The sequence below is a fragment of the Dromiciops gliroides genome, chromosome 3 (assembly GCF_019393635.1).
Source record: "Dromiciops gliroides isolate mDroGli1 chromosome 3, mDroGli1.pri, whole genome shotgun sequence".
In the NCBI taxonomy this organism is placed as follows: Eukaryota; Metazoa; Chordata; class Mammalia; order Microbiotheria; family Microbiotheriidae; genus Dromiciops; species Dromiciops gliroides.
In genome coordinates, this window is record NC_057863.1 from 473,559,682 (window position 1) to 473,583,127 (window position 23,446).

General features: G+C 34.0%; 1 protein-coding gene across 1 annotated transcript in view; it reads right to left on the reverse strand.

Annotated features, from left to right (window-relative positions):
• Nucleotides 1–384: 384 nt before the first annotated feature.
• RFC3 (replication factor C subunit 3) overlaps nt 385–23,446 on the reverse strand; it is a 37,510-nt gene continuing 14,448 nt past the window's right edge. Inside the window, exons 3-9 of the mRNA XM_043995291.1 lie at nt 23,241–23,308; nt 16,127–16,224; nt 13,042–13,223; nt 12,145–12,281; nt 11,859–11,957; nt 7,755–7,824; nt 385–1,483 (exon numbers count right to left, since the gene is read on the reverse strand). Coding sequence (XP_043851226.1) covers nt 1,292–1,483; nt 7,755–7,824; nt 11,859–11,957; nt 12,145–12,281; nt 13,042–13,223; nt 16,127–16,224; nt 23,241–23,308 — 846 coding nt within the window. The 3' untranslated portion in view covers nt 385–1,291. The remainder of the gene's footprint in view (nt 1,484–7,754; nt 7,825–11,858; nt 11,958–12,144; nt 12,282–13,041; nt 13,224–16,126; nt 16,225–23,240; nt 23,309–23,446) is intronic.

A 23,446-nucleotide genomic window follows, 5' to 3' on the forward strand; every position in this document is an offset into this window, starting at 1 on the left:
AATCTTCAGTTCATCCTTTACATGAGCTTCTGCCAAGCAAGGTTTCTCCTCTGAATTTCATGTGTTTATCACTCTTTAATTTCATTTCATTGGATCTAACTCAGTATCAAGCTCTTTCTTAATCCTGAATCTGTTGTTCATCATATAGTTTCTGCTCAGTTTTGTCATTAATCAGCAGGATGTTTCCTATGTTTTCATTCAAATTATTAAGAAAAATGTTGTATAGGGCAAGACTTGTAAACACTTAAAATATATATTTCTTTTTTTTTTTTTTTGGTGGGGCAATGGGGGTTAAGTGACTTGCCCAGGGTCACACAGCTAGGAAGTGTCAAGTGTCTGAGGCCGGATTTGAACTCAGGTATGCCTGAATCCAGGGCCAGTGCTCTATCCACTGCGCCACCTAGCTGCCCCTAAAATATATATTTCTAAAATGTCATCTCTTTTAGAATGTTTTCTGAACCACAAAAATTAAATTATATTCAATGTTTCATATTTTATAGCATGTAATTTTGTGTAAATTAACTACTAAATAGCTAAATATACAAATTGAATCTTTAAGGACCTATTTTAATCTCTTCTCCTTATAATCTATATTGGCAATGGTATACTCAACTTTTTCATTATTAACTCTACTGCTAGTAAATGCCAAAAAAAAAATTTAGGCAATGTAAACAATTCTTACCTGTTATTGTAGAGTTCTAGTTCTTCATCAAGGGAAAAATATAAGACTGGTTCAGTGACTAGCCCCAGCTTGCAAATGCTCACATAAGCATGAAAAATAATGATATGCCCAAAAAGTATTCTACTTGTTTTATTTCTTGCTGGAGTATAACATCAGGGCTATAAGAAACCTTAAAGGTCAGATAGTTCAACCCCAACATTTTATAGATAAGAAAGCCAAGGCTAAGAGATATTAAATGGCTTGATCAAACATCCCACATATAGTAAATGGCAGAGCCAAGATTAAAAACTAAATCCTTCTGCAAGAAATGAAATCAAGAAACACAATACAGTTCACATCTAACCCAATGTCATTTAACAATTTATTCATAGTAGAAAATATCATTATCCTGTCTTTTTAACACCATAGTTATAGCCTTCCATTAGACCACATCGTTTAGAAACAATTGTTTTATTTCCAGATGAGAACAAAACTTCACACAAGTACTAATATTAAAAACAAGATGACTAATGTGAATTTATTTGGCCTACAGTGCTAACAACATAAATTGTATATGAAAAAAATATCAATATTAAGACATGCTTGGGAAGTGCTACTGATTGAAAGATTTTAGAACATCATGGCTTCTAATCCTTCTTCCATAAACTTCTTATAAATTGCCATAAACTTTGCCACAAATGCTTCAAGGTGGTAAATGGCTTTGCTACCAAGTTGAAGACGGTGTTCATAGTAAGCTGCCATCTGTGCAACCTCACCTTTCAGTTGTCCATCACAATTATTTAAGAGTTCTGAGAGAAGGCCCTAAAGAAAAAGAACTAGTAAAAAAACAATTTCCTTTCACTTGTCTTCAAATTTGTTACTTTTAAACTGATGTAATATACACAATTGATACAATATACAATGCTGATACAATGTACACAACTAGGATACAAAATTACAAGTCCAAGTGGGAGAGACTCAGTAGCACTAAAATTTTCAGGTAATATATATTCAACTTAAAATAAAAGTTTCCATATACATTGTATAAGTACCATCTTCACTATCTGTTGTATTGCTGAAATAGCCAAACTGGTCTTCCTCCCCCTACTCTAATTAGTCCTCCACATAGCTGAGACTGATTTTTCTTATATGCAGATCTGACCTTGTAACTCCTTTATTCAATAAGCTTCATTGGCCACCTACTGCCTTTAGGATAAACATAAAGCATTTCACAACCTGGCCCAAACCTATCTTTCCAGTCTTCTTCTAACATTATGCCCACCTCTATAGCGCCCTTCCCTATGTCCTTCACAAATGGTGTTCTACCTCCCACCTCTTGAGCCTCTGCACTGACCACCTTCAAAGCCTGGAACCCTCTACACCTTCTCACCCCCATCTCAGATACCGAAGCTCTCCCTTCCTTCAAGAAACAACTTAAGCCAGTTTCTACACAAAGCCCTTTCTGATCCCAACTGTTAATGTCCTTAACTTTTCTGTATTTATTCTGTGTATTCTTATATAATGTGCATGTCTCCTCCTGATAGAATACAAGCTCCTTAAGAGCAGAGCTAGTTTAATTTTTTTGTTTTTATACCCCCCCAAATTTAACACAAAATAAGTGCTTAATAAATGCTTGTTGATTAAAAAAAGTAGTAAATATCAATATAAAAATTTTGGCTAATTAATATACCATCTCCTACAAAGACAAATAAGCAAAGGGAAAGAACAATCACTCTGGAACCAGAGAACTTGGACTCAAAAACCACCTAATTCCAACTTTGGCCTCAAGTTCCTAAGGTATAAAATAAGAGGCAGAGTAGGGAGGGAGGGGGAGGTTGGACTCGAGGACCCCTGAGGTTTCTTTTGGCTCTACTTCTACAATCCCATGGTTTAAGGGAATTCCTGGCCTGGGAACTCTCAACTGAAGTAGATAAAAATCCATATGTGACTTAGTAGCAAACTTCTATGGAGTTAAATCAAAAAAATAAAAAACAAACCTAACATTTATGTTATTCTTAAAAGTTTACAAAACATTTTACACATTTATTTTATCTGATACTTATAACAACAGTGGTGTTATCATTAACCCCCTTTCCCCATCTCATAGATAAAGAGAATGAGGCCTGGGTAGGATTAATTAATTATCTAGGATCACCCAGCTAGTGCCAATGGAAAGACTTGGACCCAAGTCTTTCTGACTCCAAGTCTATCCATAATATCATGCTGAATCTTCTATAATTTACAACATTAAAAAATTTTTACATTATTCCAAATTATGCTCTAAGTAAAAGAATTAATAAAGGGCACAAAACTAAATATATTTTAAGTAACATACATTCCAAGCAGGAGAAGAGTTTAACCGAGGCAAAGTCTAGTAGAAAGACAATTAGGTCACAAGATCATGAGATTTAGAGCAGGGATGTACTTTTGAGGTTATCTAATCCAACCTCCTCATCTTAGAGATGAGGAAGAGAAATATCAAGTGTGACACAAGATCACGCAAGTAATAAGTAGCAGAGCTAGGATTCCAATCCAAGTCTTCTGACTACTAATTTCATCCTTCAAAAAGTAGAAATCATGGAGGGGAAACTCTATTCTAGCTCTGATCCTCACTGACAGGAAGAAAACAGTTGCTAGGATAAAAATCATGGAAATTTTGGAGAGAAGTGACCACTCTGTGAGAGAGGACAGGAAATCTGAGAGTAATTTCCCCTAGGTTTTTCAAAGGAGATTTCAAAGGGGTTGGAGGAAAGTTAGGTAGAAGTCTATGGATTAAAATGCTTCAATGGAAAAGACACATAAGAAGCTCTAGATTGAAATTTTGAATCCAAATGGGGAAACAATTCCATTAAAGAGGAAAAATGAGATTTGTCTAAAGAGGCCAAATGTATGCACAAAGAACTCACCAAACAACTTAGATTTTAAGATGAATTTGTCCCGATGGAAAAAAGGCTAAGCAATAAGATGAATTTAAGTGCTTACGTAGTTTTACAAGAATAGTATCAGTTATACTAAGGTTCAGAATGAGCTGAGTTGGACAAAGGCAATTATTTTTTGTATTTTTTGTTATATTGAGAGAAAACAAAGGATCAAAGAAGGGACAGGACCTTTGCTTGTGGTGAATGGAATGAGAGTTGACAATAAAGAGAAGGAAGAGTTGCTTAATTCTAATTTTGTTTCTGTTTTCTCTGAAAAGAATCATATTTATGCTAGAAGTGACAAAAAATGATTGAGAATTGATACTCAAAATGAGTAAGAAGATAGTAAGAAAGCACCTAGTTGTCCCTGATGAATTTAAGTCAGGTGGCCTAGATGATCTACACTGTCAAGTTCTGAAAGAACTGGTAGGTATGATTGCTGAGCCATGTGAGTCCTATTTGAAAGAACATGAAAAACAAAAGGAGTACCACAGGGTAAGAGAAAATGTTGTGCTGATTTCTGAAAAAGGAAAAAGAACTATTTGCAAACTAAAGGCCAATAACCTTGACTTATAGGCCCAAGGAAATTGTAGAACAAATCATTAAAGAGAAAGTTGGTGAACCCCATGATAGGAAAATGGTGATCATAAAGAGCCAGAATGGCTTTATCAAGAACAAGACATCCTAAACAAATCTCATTTCCTTTTCTTACCAGATTATTAAATTAGCAGATATGGGGAAATGCTGTGTATAGATAGGGTTTACCAAGACTTTAACAAAGCTTTCATTAAAATATCTCATATTATTCTTTTTTTAACATTTTTTTTTGGTGGGGCAATGAGGGTTAAGTGACTTGCCCAGGGTCACACAGCTAGTAAGTGTCAAGAGTCTGAGACTGGATTTGAACTCAGGTCCTCCTGAATCCAGGGCCAGTGCTTTACCCACCGTACTACCTAGCTGCCCCTCATATTATTTTTCAAGAGAAGATGGAAAGCTACAGATTGAATAGTAATATAATTAAGATGGCAGAGTGTTAGGAGGTCCCTAATGCAATACTTAGCGATCTGTCTTGGCCTTGTGCTATTTAACATTTTTATCAATGACTTGTATTAAGGCAGAAATGGTATGTTCATCAAATTTGCAGGTTACAGAAAGCTCCAAGGGATATCTAACACAGTAAATGACAGTCAGGCTCAAAAGGATCTTGTCAAGCTAGAGAGCATGGGTTCTTTTTTTCTTTTTTTTTTTTTGTGGGGCAATGAGGGTTAAGTGACTTGCCCAGGGTCACAAAGCTAGTAAATATCAAGTATCTGAGGTAGGATTTAAACTGAGGTCCTCCTGAATCCAGGGCCAGTGGTTTATCTACTGTACCACCTGGATGCCCCGGGAGCATAGGTTCTTAACCAGGGATGCATGAATTTGTTTTCTTGAAAATGTTTTTAAATGTATTTAAATATAATTGATTTCTTTTACAATCTTATGTACTCCATGTTATGCACTTACATAGCCTTCATGACACTGTCAATGGGGTCCACTAGCAAAAAAGTTAGGTTTGTTTTTACTTTTGTTTTCCTTTGCCATAGGCTAAAGCACTGTGTTGGATTTAATTGGAAGAAGTAAGGTGGCTCAATAGATAGAGTACTGAGCTTTGAGTCAATAAGACCTGAATTCAAATTTGACCTCAGACCCTATCCTCATGAACCATGGCAAGTCACTTAACTTGTATTTGTCTCGGTTTCTGCAACTGTAAAATGGGAATGATAATAGCACCTACCTCCCAGAGCTGCTGTGAGGACCAAAAAAGATATTTTTAAAGCACTCAGCACAGTACCAGATACATGGTATGTGTTTAATAAATGCTTATTTCCTTACTTCCTAATAAGGTGAAATTCAATAGAAATAAATGGAAAGTCTAGCACTTGGATTCAATCAACTTCATGAGTTTAAGACAGGAAGATATGGTTAGAAAGTAGTGGTTCTGGGGCAGCTAGGTGGCATAGTGGATAAAGCACTGGCCCTGGATTCAGGAGGACCTGAGTTCAAATTCGGCCTCAAACACTTGACACTTACTAGCTGTGTGACCCTGGGCAGGTCACTTAATCCTCATTGCCCTGTCAAAAAAAAAAAAAAAAGGTAGTGGTTCTGAGAAAGATCTGGAAGAAGGAGGTACTACAGTCAGTATTAGTCAGAAATGTTGAGTTGGCCAAAAAAAGCTAATGGAATTTTGGGCTACATAAAGACAAACAACTTTCAGGAATAGGGAGCTGACAGTGCACTACATTCTGACCTCCTTTGATCTCATGTGGATTCCAATATCTTGCACCATTGTTTAGCCATTATAAGTGGCATTATGTGAAATATGGCATTATCTGAAGCTGTTTTAATACTATTTTGATCAATTAACTTTGTTCTATTTTCTCCCATCTTATAATATGTATATACATAAAGATATATATATATATATATATATATATAAAGATATATACTTTCCAGAGGTGTTTGTCCTGTAACACAAAGTTAAAATGGAAGTACTCCTCATATGTAGCAAAATCCTCCAGATGCTCCTATTTTCAAATGAAACTCCCAACTGCATCAAGCCCTGAAATGCTAGGAAGTCTCATAAAGGAGACTCAAAATTACTCAAAATAGTTTGGCTTATGTCCAAAAAAAAAGGAGAGAGAGTATTTATTGGTCCAGACTATGATATGCTGCGTGACAGGAAATCATATAGTTCTTTATCCATTGGGAAAAAGATCTTGAATGTATACTGAATATGCACAGTCAACTGGGACTAGAACTGAATAGAAGAAAGAAAATAGACTGGATTGTACAATGCTTTTTTTAGTGACCCCAAACCTTTTCTGGAAGCAAAGGTCCATCTTTTAAAAATCAGTATTTTGGTGGTGGCAGCTAGGTGGCACAGTGGATAGAGCCCTGGCCCTGGATTCAGGAGGACCTGAGTTCAAATCTGGCCTCAGACACTTGACACTTACTGGCTGTGTGACCTTGGGCAAGTCACTTAACCCTCACTGCCCCACCAAAAAAAAAAAAAAAAAAGGAGTGTGCTCAAAAATCAGTATTTTTCTGATGATGATGTATGATGTATGATGATGATGATGATGATGTTGAGTCATGAAATAGGAGTCTCTAAAAAACAAAGCTGTGGTTCACCCAAAGAGAAATGAAGCAGCATTTAGTGGGAGAGAGTAGACTATAACATATTAACTGATAAAGAAATATAAAAGGAAAGGAGGATAAAGTATATCATCAGAGAGGTAACCACTGTACATCACGTGTGCTCCATATGGTGCCTAAAAATGAAAACAGGAATGGTATCCAGAAGGTCCTTGGCAAGTTGGATGGTTCTCTATAGAGGATTTATAAGGTCAAGTGAACAAGAGAAATATGAGATGAGAAGGCTTGGATGAATTGCAATTTGTACCAAGGGATGGAGATAACAGATCTGAAGAAGTCTTTAAGAGGCAGGGTCTCTAACATGCTATTTACAAAATAACATTGACTCACATTGAAGGTTGCGATTTCTTTTACTTTGTTCTTTTTCAGAATATAATGAAGTTTAAACAAGTAAAACACAGAATCAAGGAGCTACATATAGGCAAGGCATAGAAGAGAACAGTGGCTTAAGGGAAGAGGAAATCTTGACATCTCCCAACCCCAAGTCTTCTCTCCCTCAACTCTCATTTTGTCCCCTTCCTTCCTGTTTTACTTTTTGCTCAGAATCTTTCCTTCTGTTATTATCTTCATACTTTAAGAATATAATGTGAAACTGGAATATATTTTTATGATCCTTTTTATTTCATAAACTATTATGGTATCTATTCTTAAGTAAATTAAACATTTTCTATTTCTTTCTCTTAAAGGGCAAAAAGACAACTGAAGTTAGCTGTATACTGCTACAGATATTTTTATTATTTATAAGTGACACTCAAAATTTTCTCAGCCAGCAGACTTCAACAGAAAAAATTCCCTTAACCCTGATGAAATTATTAAAAAAACAAATGTTTGTAAAAATGAATCTATTAAAAATCAAATTGTTTAAAATTAACAACTGAAAATAGAGTGACAGGAAATAAAACAAATAGGTGCACTCAACTTTTATCCTCACCTCCAATTTTCTCTGGTTATTAAGAGTAAAAGATAAGAAATCAGATTACCTTCATTATTATTTCAGGAGGAATACAATGGGTTAATAGCTCATAAAGTCGTCCACGAATTTCAAGTAGCCTGTTTAAAATAAAAAAATATGGAAAAATTACAACTTCCCACCAAATATTATATTTACAATGCACTTATGTTGTATTATTCTAGGAAGCGAATAATCAGATATATAAAAGCGAATTTTTTTTAAAAAGTAATTATACCTGATATTCAAGATGAAATCATAAAACACACTTCAAGTTTCTCTTACATGGGAAGCAGTTGAGTAGGGAAAAAACTGTTATCAAATATCTTTGATAAGGATTCCAAGATATATGAACCACTAACAGATATACATAAGAACAAAAGCTATTTTCCAATAGTGGGCAAAGGATATAAAAGAACTGTTTTCAAAGAAATTGAGAACTACTAACAACTATTCAAAAGAATGTTGCAGATCACTGATTGTAAGAAAATGCAAATCATAATAACCCTGACCTTACACCCTGTAAGTCAAAAATGTCAAAAAATGAAAATAATCAAGGTTGGAGGAGTTATATAGAGAAAAGAGAACGGAAGTCTTTCTGGTGGAGCTGAGCATTGGCGACAATCATTCTGGAAACCAATTTGCAATTCTGTAAATAAAGTGACTAAAATGTCCATACCCTTTGATCCAGAGATTTCACTGTTTGGTGTATGCCCCAAAGAGAAAACAGACAAAAAAAAAGGCTCAACATAAAGAAAAATATTTATAGGTGCATTTTTTTTTTTGGTAGCAAAGAACTGAAAACAAAGTTTGAAGCACGGCTAAACAAACTGGTACATGAATGTATTGGAACATTACTGGAACTATAAGAAACAATAAGCATGATGAATACAGAGAAACATAAAAAAGACTTAGATGAACTGGTGCAAAATGAAGCAAGCAGAGTCAGGAAAACGAAATTCACAATGACCATAAAAATGGAAACGGAAAGAACCATAAAACAACTGAAACTAAAAGTTGTGAAATTGCAGAAAACAAATTTGGCCTCAAACAGGAGGCAAGGGAAGAGAAATTCACTTTGCAGAGACATGTGGAGATGGGGGACTGAAGAGTAAGGGGGTAGCATGGTATGGTTAGTCCATGGGATTATAAACATCAGATTTATTTTTTTTATCTGCTGTTTGGTTTTAATGATTTTCTTTCTTTTTTAAAAGAAAATCTGTTTTAAGGAATGATTCTCTGAGAGGGAGAAGAGAAAAGGAGGGTAGAAGGGGATGTATATTTTCAAAATAAAGTTCCCTTCCATATCACTTGCAGGAAAGAAAAACTTCAATTTATTTTTTTTCCCACTGTGACTTTAATTTAACCAAACATAGAGTAATCTCCAAATCTTTTCCTAAAATAGTAGAGGTTTACAAGCTATTTGTGACAATACTTTAAATGAATTTTTACCCATTGATTTCCTTTAAAATTTCAAGGATAAATTCTCTTTCCTCAGCACTGCCTCACCTCTCCCCAATGGCTACAAGATTCTTCAATACCAGTTTTGAATTACATTTCAGAATATAATAAAATTTCCTATTATAATAAATGGGATTGAAAGTGCCTCCCCAACTTGATCCCTCTGCTGCCAAAATATGCCAACGGGCAATGGGAAAACAAACTAATGCACCTTTGACATGGCTGTGAATTGGTCTAGCAATTCTGGAAAGCAATTTGAAGTTATGCCCCCAAAAGTTACTGAACTATTCATTAACACTACTAGACCTATACCCTAAAGAGATAGAAGAAAAGGACCTAAAGGAAAAAAAATATTTAAGACCTCTCTTTATTATCACAAAGAATAGGAAGCTAAGAGAAACCCCACTAATTGGAGAATGCTGAATAAATTATGACATATGAATCTAATTAAATATTGTTCCATAAGAAATGATATGGATATGGTGGCACAAAACTATGATCCTATGGCTGGAAAACTAGGATTTACTTGAGCTCTGGAGTTCTGAGCTACCATAAGGCTAAAACTCACTGGGTGACCACACTAAGTCTGGCAAGAATATGGTAAGCCTCAGGAGCAAATGGCCACCAAGGCTGTCTAAGGAGGGGTGAAGTTTCTGTAGGAAAGCTCTGCCATGAGAAGGAGTCTGAGGGCAAGTCATGTGGCTTGGAAGGTCAGTTCCTTGGGGTCAGGAAGTGATGTTGGATGTTTCTGGTTGAGACAGGAGGCTTGGGGGACAAGGAAGGGGAGAGGACCTCAGTGGGGAGTGGAGCTGGAGACACTGGCTCCCTGAGATAGATAGCTGAATTTGATTCACACATCAAGAGTTTAATAAAAAGGGTATGAGAGTATTTATTTATGATCTATTTCTAACCAACTCTTATGAATCACTAGATTTCCAAAAGCCAATCTAACAAATTTCTTTAAGGTTTTAAATATAGATTTAGAATCAAAGACTCCGATTGGTAGAATCAGTTTATCACTTTTTTGTTCTATTAGTTTAACAGAAAATAAAATTGGCACCACTTGTACAAACGATCACCCAGAGTTCCCTTCTACTCTTTTCACTATACAACTAAGAATGTTATTTATACAGCACAATGGAAATAACAACCACATCATCAGCTTCAGGAAGAAACAGCAGTACCTCTCCATTCTATAAGCATGTTTTTAGTTGCCAAGATCTCTTAAGAAAATTACAGGAAAAGATGCCAAAAGCCAGAATAGTTATAAAAAACAGTAATAAACTGATGGTAACAAAATGTGACTATGGGACAAGTCTATCAAGTAAAAGCAACATCTCTGTCAAAATGTCTCATGAGTCAACTAATTGTCTAAAACTAACCTTTTTATTTAAAAAGTTAACTTATTTAAAATTTTAATTTATTTTAAAATTATATAATGATTTATTTTATGTTAAAATTCTGTTAAAATTTAATTTATTCAAATTAATTAAAAACTTTCTTTTAAAAATAAAACAAAAAATACAAATACCCTGAAAAGACCTCATATCACCTTTTGAGGGAATGCTTGACAAGCAATTTTTATCTGAAACTGAGATTATTAAATGAAATGTCATTTTCCAAAATAGTGTGCAAGCTCTATAATTGAAAAACTTCCTTTTAAAGAAGCCATTCCCTAAACAGATAGCATGGTAGTGTGAATATTGATTAGGATTCTAAAGACCAGGGTCAAAGTTTGGCTATGCCACTAAGTTGTGGCTCTCAACAAATCATTCAACCTGTTAGTCCTTCAATTTAAAGGTCTCCATTAGCTCTAACATTCTATGATTCTAAAAATGTGCATTACTGAATAGAAATTAAAATGTTAACTAGAAGTTTTAAAAATTCAAGCTTTATCTAAATAAGAACAAAACATTATGTTAATTATAATTATCACCTAATTTAGAGGATGGCCAGTGTCCACTCAAAGCATGTTTTGTCATTTCTTTGAAGAGTCCTTCATATGAGACACCAGATGAAATGGTTCACCAACTTCAAGGCAAGACAAGAGCAGAAGGGCAAAAAAACCCAAAAACCAAAACAAAAATCCCCTTTTACCAATATGGCTCTTGTATATTTTAAAATCAACGACCTTCAAAGATAAGGCATTTCTCTATGGAAAACTATATTTTGTCAGCTTAACAGTTGACTTAAGGCAATAGGTTTGTTTCATTGGCAAAACACACCAAGAGAGAGCTCTTTGAACCTTTGTTATACATTATAGCTATGTTCTTTGTACTGCTAGAAGGGAAGATGGCAGTAAATTATGCAGAAATATTAAGTCAGCTATTTGATGGATGTGAGAAATACAAAAAAATTCCAAGTGACTTCCGGTAGTGGTTATAATTTATACATAAATTCAATATATTCACACATCAAGAGTTTAATAAAAAGGGTATGAGAGTATTTATTTATGATCTATTTCTAACCAACTCTTATGAATCACTAGATTTCCAAAAGCCAATCTAACAAATTTCTTTAAGGTTTTAAATACAGATTTAGAACCAAATTTTAATTTTAAACTATATTAAAATTGCATAAGACCACAAAAAAAATCCTAAAAATTCTGACAACTCTAAATAATGTTTTGCTATCTAGCGTGTTATTTTTAAAATACCAGAGTTATATTACTTACCTTTGGGGAGTCTGCTGACTGACAATAGCATTTGCAGTCTCTCTCAGATATACTTCCCAATCTGTTTCAGGGATATCTTGATCTGAAGTAAAAGGATATCTGTGTAACAAAAGATCACCTTGTATTTTAGAAACCAACATAAAGATATAGATATAGATGTATATGTACGTATACACACACATATATATATGTATCTATGTGTATGTGTGCATGTGTATATGTATGTTTGTGTAAATATACTTTTACTGCAAAAAGTTAGTTTTATTAACTTTTCATTTAGACTTACTGCTGTACCCTGCAGGCTTCACACATAAGCAGGGCTTTCCTGAGATTTCTACAAGATTTCTCTGCAAGCCTATGAGCCAGCTCTGAAGGAAGATTCAGACCTTCTTTCTTGCACACAGTGGACAATACATGGCAAATCTATGAAAAAGACAGTTAATAAAACTATAGCAAAAGAGGAAAAATGCCTTTTCTTAGACAGTACAACACCCATTCAAACATCTTTTACAGTTCCTTTTAATTGTACAACTCATGAATTTTGTGTTGTTTTGTTTTAGTTTTTTACTAAAGAAACTTTTAAGAAAAATAAGCTCATCTCATTCCAATTAATATTAAAGGTATGCACTATTCCTGCTTTACAGAAAAATTCTCAAAGGTAAGGGAGTGTTTGGCATTATAAATGAATAGTTTTGCTGATAATATTAGAAACTGTATGGTAATTATAAAAGAGCTATAGGAGGGGAAAACCTAAAAGAACTTTTATTTTAGATTCCCTTTTCTACATACAACTAGAGACCAAAATTTCTTCTGCATTCCAACAGTCTCTGTACTGTCTTCCTACTCCACAGATAGTTTTAATTGACTTCAGAAGATCTATGTGCAGAAGATACACACTAAATTACTGAAACCCAATCTCTAAATTTATTACCTATTACAGCTCATGCTACCTAAGTAACAAAGAAAAAAAAATGTTTACATTACACAATGGCTTTGTAGGTAGAGGGTTTTCTAAAATAAAGAAAGGATAGTAAAAAAGATGGTGAGCATTCAAATTTTAATAATTTTTTGGTAAAATCCCACTTAAATAAGTATTCATGTCTGATGTGGCAAAGAATATTACAAATGAAAAAACTATGCTCTTTAAACCTTTCAAAAGAATTTATGTTCCAACTTAACTTACATCTTCAATGCTAGGAGCAGGAACACGAACCGCAAGGCACCTACTCCGAATAGGTGGTATTACTTTCGATGTAGAATTACAACATAGTATTAATCTGCAAGTAGACATATATTTTTCCATAGTTCTACGCAAGGCATGCTGAGCATCTTTGGTAAGTTTGTCAACTTCAGTCAGTAAAACCACTGAAACAAGTATTAAAAAAGCAAAACATCATTAAAATGAATAAACTCAAAGAGAAAGTCTTGGTGTAGTTTCCACTTCTCTCTACCAAAGGTCAAAAAATAAACTGTTTTAGGAGCAGTGTTTGGCAGAAAGGTACAGTCCACTTTCCATAATGGTTAAGATAAAGAACTAATTATTACTCCAAGATACTATAAAAGTAGACATTACATCTTTATAGGAAAAAGGTTTTGTCACTGAGTTAATGGGGGGAGCGCAGTGTCTGTATTCTAAATTCAGCTCTGAGACTTTAAACAATTCATTTAACATTTCTGGGCCTCAATGTACTCCTCTTTAAAATTAAGGGATATAAAGGGGGAGGGAAGTATAGATTAGATGATTTCTAAGATCCCTTCTTGCTTTTAATTCTGTTATAAAAAAGTAATTTTAGTATTCTACAAAAAGAGAACTTAGATACTGAGGAAAAAAATTATCTGGTGAAAGATATTATTGGTTTAACCCATCATGGTACTTGTTCTTTTGTGGTGTGATAAGAACTTCTAAGTACATAAGGTAATTTAATTCTAGATTTTTCATTTATACCACCATATGTGTGACAGCCATAATAACATTCATTTCAAAGGCACAAAAAGACAGTAAATCAAATAAAGTTCTTCCTATTAAAATGTATCATGCTTATGTTTATCTTGGTACACAGAAGGAGTTTTAATTATTTTAATTTAATCTTCTCTTATTTCTAACATATTGCTACTGTGGTAGTTTGCTTTATTCTTACCACTAAGGTATCTTAAGATTTCTCTGAGATGTTGTTATTTGCTAATACCAACAAGGCTAATCTAATTTAAAAGAACAAGAAATGAAAACGACAAAAATGCCAGGATGAGAATAGAAGATACATCAAACATATATACCTCTAACTCCAACAGCAAAAATGAATTTCCTCCATGATTTCCAACAGCAATAAATAATACTTCCTTCACCCATTTCCCAAAGTTAATAAAAAGCCAACTTAGGTTTGTATGCTTTTTCTACTTTGCAAATGGAAACATTATTATACATCTTCTTTGATCCTCACAACATCCTCATAGTGTGGGAAAACCAAATATCCATTCCCATTTTATAGCAAGGAAATGGCCTCAAAGATAAAGGGATTTGCCCAATGGGGTCTCACATCAGTAATGAAATGTACAGTGGGGACTTTTGACTTATGGTCCACTGTTCTTTATTAGGACATGGCATCCCTAACACTACTGATCTCCCAGTGTTCTGAGTAGTTTTTCTTGTAGTAGTGACAGCTTTGCAAAGTTCCATTCATTTTCTCATCAGAAAATTTTCTCATTTAGAACTAAAACACTTATTTCTCCCAAGTTAACCAGTTTAATGACAGCTAAAATTTACATAGGGCTTGAAAGTTTACAAAGCACTTTATATATCTCATTCTATCTCACATACTATCTTATTTAACCCACATAGCCCTGATAGGTAGATACTATTATTACCATCTCTATTTTAAAGATAAAGAAACAGGCTCAGAGAGTGGAATAGCTGGCTCAGGATCAGAAAGCTAGTAACTTTGCAAGGCAGGATTTAAACTCAGATCTTACTGATTCTAAATCTGACTCTTTTAGCAAACCAACACTTGAATGAATGATTTTAATGAGCAGGCTTTATGTTAAACTAGGCTCCATTTTTTTCTGAGCCTGATAAGTAGCTGAACTCTTTCCCCTCCTCCTCACCAAAGGAAAGTCTTCATCACTGACCAATAGTAATTTTTTTTTAGGTAGTTCCATCTGGGATCTGAATGGAAAAGCTCAACATTTTACTTAAAGGACAAATATTAAAAAAAAAACACTATGAAAGAAAACTGAAGGTTTTCCTTCAATTTTAATAAGGTACAATTATTAATAATATGCTGAGAAGACAAAAGAATATCAGAAGGGGTCAATCAACAATCAGACTAACTTAATAGTAATGAGAAAATTTGTTGGTAGGAGATGTAGCAATAATAGTCAAAGTGTATTGGGTTTGAGAGGAGGACCAGGAAAGAGTTCAATTAGAGGTAAAGCTATGCCATTAGAAGAGCTCATTTTCCTCATGGAATATGAGCCCTAGAAGAGGTGTATCATAGCAACATGATCCTGGGGGTGAGATGGGAGTGTGCTCAGGTACAGCTTAACTACGAAGCAGTGAGCAACTGCAACAGAAAGATACTGCCCCCATCTCTTCCTGTGTATTGATGCCCTAGGATAAAGCCCCATTCACCCAGTGCTAGTTTTGACTTTGGTTAAGGGTTCTGAGTAAGAAGTTCCCATGATTAATAATATCACATTGTCATGTGTTGACATATTATCAATAAACATTTGCTGACTGGTTATAAACAACATTTTCTCACATTCTCACAGAAGAGATCAGAGACAAACAACAAAGATAGTCCCAGAGGAGCATGTGTAAAGTGTGAATGTAGATAAGCAAAAGGCAAACAGTAAGCCAAAGAAAAAATATATTAAATGTTATTTTAAAGCATAAATAATGTATGTATTTGAGTTAGAACTCAGCTAGAACACAGAAGGATCATATTTGTGCTTTTTTTAAACCAAGATATTATGAAGCAAGATACCATATGTAGAGTTCTTTGTAAACTATAAGGCACTACATGTTAGCTGCCAGTTAGTATTACATTTCATTTCATTGTTTTTCAACAAGTCCCTATTAAAAAGCCTAAAACAACAAAATACAGATAAATGAAGGTTTTTGAAAATTGTCCTCAACTTCATTAAATTTTCCATTGACATTTTATCTTGTATATACAATATTCTGCCTCAATTTTGCGTAAAACCATTTCTCACTCCCCATGTCTGGTTTAAAGGAGGGAGTGTTGTTTTTTTAACATCTCATTTTTATGTACCTTTAAATTCTCTTTGGGTGCTTGTCTCAAGTTGCTGGGATTGTGCCACTGTTTTCAACAGTTCCTGAATTACTACACGGTCACTATTTCCAGCATCACTACATAACACAAAAACACATAGAAAGGACAATGTAACAATTATTTTTATTTGGTTAATTTGACAAAAATCATTAAGACTCCCTCCCAAATGGCTCAAAATGATGACTCCAGCACATAGCAAAATAAACCTCATGACACATAATTAGCCCTTAAATCAGCCAGTCAACAAATCCTTAGATACATTCATTAGACTTTAAAGGTAATATGATTTTTCATTAGTGTTACTAAACAGTGTACCAGTAATTGGTTACATTGCAGATAACACTGGACTTAAGGTATCTTACCTGCATCTTAGCTTTAATTTTATTGCAGAAATTGATGATGAAGACAACATTTACAGTACTGAAGTCACTGAATAGCCAGGCTGACTACAATCCCTCCATGAGGTAGATGTAGAACAAAACTCATCACTCCAAAAAAAACCTAGAGATGAAACTCCCAGAACTTAGTGACCCTGGACCTTGAACAGCAGCTCATCAGGGCTTTCCTTGTTAAGAACTATCAGAGCCTGTCTCCTGATGACACATCCTTGATGGAATATGCTGTCACTCCACAATGGGACTTCAGTGGAACCCAAAAAGTTTCTGCTTAAGTATTTGTTAGATTGACATTAGATTACTACGTTGTTGTCATCTCCTTGCTTCTACTTTTATATTGAAAAACTTTTGAAATTCAGACCCTTAACTACCCTCTCCTTGAAGAAAGATATGAGCACCGGCCCTGGAGTCGGGAGTACCTGAGTTCAAATCTGGCCTCAGACACTTAACACCTACTAGCTGTGTGACCCTGGGCAAGTCACTTAACCCCAATTGCCTCACTAAAAAATAAAAATTTAAAAAAAAAAAAAAGAAAGATATGAGAAGAGACAAACCATGCATAAATATGAGTGTCTCTCTCTCTCTCTCTCTCTCTCTCTCACACACACACACACACACACAAGCATGGAGTAGATAAATGAAAGACTTGGCTCCATAGGATGAATTGGCTAGATGGAATGGAAAAACTGGAGAACTTACTAGTTCCTCCTTAATCACATCTTTCCAATGTGGCTTCATTGCAGGCAGTCCTTGATTCACAGACTTTGACTTACAGCACTCTGACATTCACAGGTGAAATTTTACAATGAGAAAGAGTGAAACAAACAAATGCCTGCAGATCAGTTCCTAAAAAACCTAGTAAGTGGCATTAAGTTTCTTCAAAGATGTTCTTCTGAATTCCATGATGTCAGTGGTGTTTCTTCACTTCATTGTTTATTGCAGAAATTGTGAAACATAAGGTTCAGTACCTAATCTATTGCCTAATTATGATATAAAGGTAATCCTTCTTTCTTTTAAACTTTTTTAAAATTTTAAATAGTATTTTACTTTTTCCAACTACATGTAAAGACAATTTTTAACATTAATTTTTATTTTAAATTCCAAATTTTCTCCCTCTCTCCTCCTCCCCCCTCCTGAAAAAAGTAAGAATTTTAAACAGGTTATATATGTACAATCATATAAAACATATTTCTATATTAGTCATGTTGTGAAAGAATAAACTGATCAAAAGGAAAAAAACATGAAAAAGACAAAGAAAATGAAAATAGCATGCTTTGATTTGCATTCAGACTCCATCAGTTCTTTCTCTGGGTGTGAAAAGCATTTTCCATTATGAGTTTTTTGAAACTGTCTTGAATCATTGCATTGCTGAGAAGAGCTAAGCTATTCATAATTGATCATTGCACAACACAACTGATACTCTGTACAATGTTTTCCTGGTTCTGCTCACTTCACTCAGCATCAGTTCATATAAGTCTTTCCAGGTTTTCCTGAAATATGTCTGCTCATCATTTCTTATAGCACATTCCATTACATTCATAGACCACAACTTCTTCAGCCATTCCCCAACTGATAGGCATCCCCTCAATTTCTAAGTATTTGCCACCACAAAAAGAGCTGCTATAATTATTTTTGGACATATGAATCCTTTTCCTTTTTTTATGGTAATCCTTCATTCTTGAAGGCTATGCCAATAAAATGGAAATTCTGGCAAATTCTCTACCAAGTTGGAAAGGTTATGGTTTATACATCTGCATTCTGAGGACTAGCCTAGTTAAGTTCAGAAAGACTCATCACCAGGCTGTCAATAGGTTAATAATTTTTTTTAGCCACAATAACTCTCAAAGATTATTAAATTATAAAGAGGTTATTTCTATCAGTGAAAGGATTGTCCTGCAATCCTGCAAATAAGATAACAAATCCTTGACACATTGAAATAATATACATGTAACTGGCTATCTACCCTGTTTTTAAGATATTTTAAAAGCTCTGTAAATATAAAATACTAGTTTCTAACATAGAGCATATATCACAACCACTGAAATGCAGAAGAAAATGTTAGAACTTCTATTTACATTTATTTCTTATTTTTAAAAGTGAGAAAGTATACGTTATTAATATTTAATATGTAGATTAACACTTCTGCCCTCACTCAGTCTATGTCAAATGGTCAGATGTCAAGAATAGTAAATGAAGTATGCTGAGGGAAAAGTAAAAGTTCAACAATCCAGAGGACTTGAGAGTTGTACCCAAATGCATTCATTTTAGAATATTATATTACAATTTACTTGTGGACACTTAAATGGATTTAGAGATATTTCAAGTTTTAACTAAATTATCCCTGACAAAATGAAGAAGAGGCTTAAAAGGATTCCTGCTAAGAAAATATGGGTTGAAGATAATACTAATAATTGAGGGTACAATCAAAGAACAAAAAAAAGAAAAAAGAGCTGACATTTCTATATCTACACTAACCGTAGTCACTAATCAACCACAATACAAAGAAAAAACGATGACTAATCAGATCTGATAAAAAGAAACTTAAACTTAAAAAATTATAAAGATTATTTTAAATAGGGATTTACCACCAAATTGCTAAAGATGAGTCTCACTCTAAATATATACTATGCCTTGAGATATGGGCTAATGAAAAATTGAAGCCACCACCATTAGCAAGACATTTAAAAATGTTTTTGTTGCTGAAAACAATGTGTCACCTATAAAACAAAACCTCATATCTGCTAACAAACTTGGAAATAGATTTAATAAGATTAAAAATTTTCCAAATAGGGGCCAGCTAGGTGGCACAGTGATAGAGCACTGGTCCTGGACTCAGGAGGACCTGAGTTCAAATCCAGCCTGAGACACTTGACACTTATTAGCTGTGTGACCCTGGGCAAGTCACTTAACCCCAATTGCCTCACCAAAAAAAATGATCGACATTAGGGAAGATGGAAATTTAGTAGGTGAATTTTCAACAACAAAAAACTTTCCATAATTAACATCCAGATTGAAAATGAGTATCACAATTTAGTAAGAGCCAGCCATGATAACTTTTTCCATTTGGATTTACCCATCTCTGTGAAGTATCTTTTCCAACAATGACAGTCATTAAAACCAATTATTGAAATAAACTGAATTTAGAATCAGACCTTCAAATCACTGTATTAGTATTAAACAAAAGTTTTCAAAAAAAAATGAAGCATGTTCAATCAAATTCTCTCACTAAAAATAGTATGTTTTAACGAGAGCAAAAAAGGTTTTTATACCAATAAAAAACTGAAAATATTTAACCTTTATCTCATTCTTTTTTTATTTTGCAATATATATGAATATAGTAATATGTATATGGAATTTATAAACACATACATCAATATGCACACATACATACAATGTGAACACAAAATTTTTTTTTACTAACAAAGGCATGAGATCAAGAGTTTTGAGGCCAATGGTATAGAAAATAAGAGTTACAGCAATGACATCTGATCAAAAATACTAAAGAGATTGCTTTTAATCATTTCTATGAAAAAATAGGGACCAGATTCATCATCCAGAACATGCCACACTGTTTCTACAGGAAGATGAAATCCAATTTGCACCATTTCATTTTCCAGGAACTTAATCTGCTGTAAATTCTAACATGTGCTATATTTTGTAAATGCATTCTCGGAAGAGCAGAAACATTCAGGAGTCACTAAACTATATTCATGGACAAATAAAAATGATTTTTGGATTAGTTGCCACTTTGAACTACTCATACCTTTTATTTTTCTTCATCTATAAAAATAATTAAGGCAGCTACTTTTATTTAACTTTAGAAACTTAAGATGTATGCATTTTTTCTAGCTATTCTTTTTCTCTTTTCTGATATTACTAATTACTTTGATAAGAATGTTGATAAGAATTTTCTTTTCATATGCACACATATGAACCTCATTCCTAACACTGTGCCTGGTACATAATAAGAATTAAATAAATGTATACTATTTTATTGACACCTATATAAAGCACAATTTGGTAGTTACTAAAACACAAAAATAATTTCATACTAAGGCTGTTTTACCTATGAGGCAATCACATGGCATAGAGTACTATTCTCCAAACATGACCATTCTTGTTTCCACGTATACATGTATTTATATAGTATTTATAAATTCCATACAAATACTACTATGTTCATATTATATGTGTGTGTATGTATATATATAGATAGATAGATAGATATCAAAACAAACAGAAAATATTAATGTCTTTTGTTATTTGCATAGTTGTTTGTCCTTCATTTCTTTTTTTTTCCTTTTTTTTGGTGAGGCAATTGGGGTTAAGTGACTTGCCCAGGGTCACATAGCTAGTAAGTGTCAAGTGTCTGAAGGTAGATTTGAACTCAGGTCCTCTTAATTCCAGGGCCAGTGCTCTATCCACTGTGCTACCTAAATGACCATCGTCCTTCATTTCTAAAGAGGACCAATGATATTATGGGTGATGTCTTAAATTGGATTTAAGTTATGCAGTTGCATAAAGTCATCAGCGTCACTCTCTTTGAGAGTCACTGAAGTCCAGTGACAAGACAAAAGTCATAATGACTGGTGATAGCCCAGGGCGCAGTAGATGACCTTGGCATCTTCAATATCTGACAAAGTTCAAAGGGCTCCACAGCACTCGTCCACCAATTCTGCTGGAGGAAATCTTAACATGCTTGGGGTAGATATTCCCCTAACTCACAAACAGATTTTAGGCTCACTAGTTACCCTCAACCTGGTTTAGCCCATCTGCTGAGACAGTCTACCTGAGTACAGCTGCTATATACACTATAGCTTCTTGGAACGACAGGTGAGAGTTGAGGGCCAGGTAGACATCAAAGGTGCTTGAGCAGCCCCGAAAAGGGTTCGGCAAGCCCTCAAACCTGAGGCCTCCTTGAATACCCCATATGCCCCATTTCTATTAGTAATCTAATTTTTAACATGGTGACACACATACCATCTCATCTTACACTTATAATAAGCTAGTTAAGTAGGTATAGAAGGCATCATTATTCTCTGCTTACTAGTTTATAAGTCCTTAAAGGCAGGAATTCAACTTTATGATCTTGGTCTCTACTCTAGTGGCTAATACACAATACTGTACTTATTAGGAACTTAATAAATGTTTGCTGAGTGAATACTCATTTTACACCTAAGACAGATGTGCAGAGAATTTAAAAGACCTACCTATGATCAAAATCAATCCATCAAGAAACATCTATTAAGATCTGGTGTTACAAAGGCAAAAGTGAAACCTTCCCAGCCATCAAAGAACTTACATTCTAACAGTGGAGACTATGTGTGTGTGTAAAATATATTAAATTTATAAAAATTATATGTGAATATTTATAAAATGAGAAGGGAATACACTAGCTGTTGAGGTAATCAATAAAGTAAAAGGTGGTCCTTGGGTCCTTTCAATTATGGAGGATAGTATGTCTTCTCAAAGCTAATTATCTCTAGCTCTTTCCATCAATCCTTGCAATATGATTTTGATCCTTGTGATGACTTTCATTCATGTTTCCATCACTAAAAAGGGGCAGAGATGGGTTAACTCATTAAGTTAATTATGAGTGCCTTAGAGTTAATTATTATTATTTTCATCATTATTACAATTTACTTAATTATAAATGTTTCAAATTTTTTTCCAATAAGAGCTATACCTTCATTTTCCTCCCACGAGCCATAGTCATTGCCACCTGCTCATTTGCCAGTGCTCTCCTTCCTTTTTAGAATATTTTCCCTCCTCCTCCCTCTCCTATGATCATTTGAATGTTACTTAACTATCAGGTCCAGCTTCAAACACTGCCTTGCCTCCAGAACACAAAAACCTGTGTCTTTCTAGAATTCCTTTTGTACTTCATGTGGTCAAGGAATATACAATTTAGCATCTAAGTGTTCACTCCAAAATATTTTAAGCCCTCCAAGGGCACAAAATAGTTCTTAAATTGTTATATCTTCAGCAAGAGTGCTTAACCCGGAGCCTATGAATTTGTCTTTTTTAATATTTCAATAATTTTATTTCAAGAGAATTGGTTTTCTTTGTAATCCTCTGTATTTTAACTTATGGATTTAAAAACACTAATGAGAACGGGTCCATAAGCTTCACCAGATTCCCAAAGGAAGGCCCTAACACAAAATAAGGTTAAGAATCCTTACTCTATAGCACTGAATACCACTCCAAACACACAGGAAATACTCAAATGTTGGTCAATTTATTTCTATTTATGTGGAAATATCCATTCCCTAGAATAGATTGGAGGGGGACAATAAAACTGAACTTGTTCATTAATTCAATTTCAGATGTTATATATTTCCGCAAGTCATATTTCAAACTTTAGACAGAGTTCTCTAGTCAAATCTCCAAACACAGATAATTTGATTCAATACAAAACCTATTTTAGAGTTTACTAAATAATGAATGCTCTACAAAGCACTTTGCTCTGTGCAGGGAAAGCTAAATATTTGTTTGTATCACGAAATATATCAGTAATATTCATTAAGTAACAATCTATTCATGTTCATTTTTATTTCAAGATGCATACATTATGCCTTTAAAAAAAGTAATCTACCTTTGAAGGCAGTGAGAGAATGCAGAAGGTAGTAATTTATTTACAAATCAAATCATTTAGCAAATAATGTTATAAATGAATGGGTCATTTATTAATAACTTACCTAGGGTTCACTTCAAGATGGTAATTACTTGCAATTGTGCTGATTTCAATTTTCTTTTTAGATGGGGTCTGTGCACAGAGACAAAAAAATATAGTTAATATATTTCACAGATTAATTTTTAAATTAAGGACAAGGTATTATTCCCTATTATCACTTTTATGATATAAAAGACCCACTTTGGGAGTATCTAACCCAACCCATTCCAA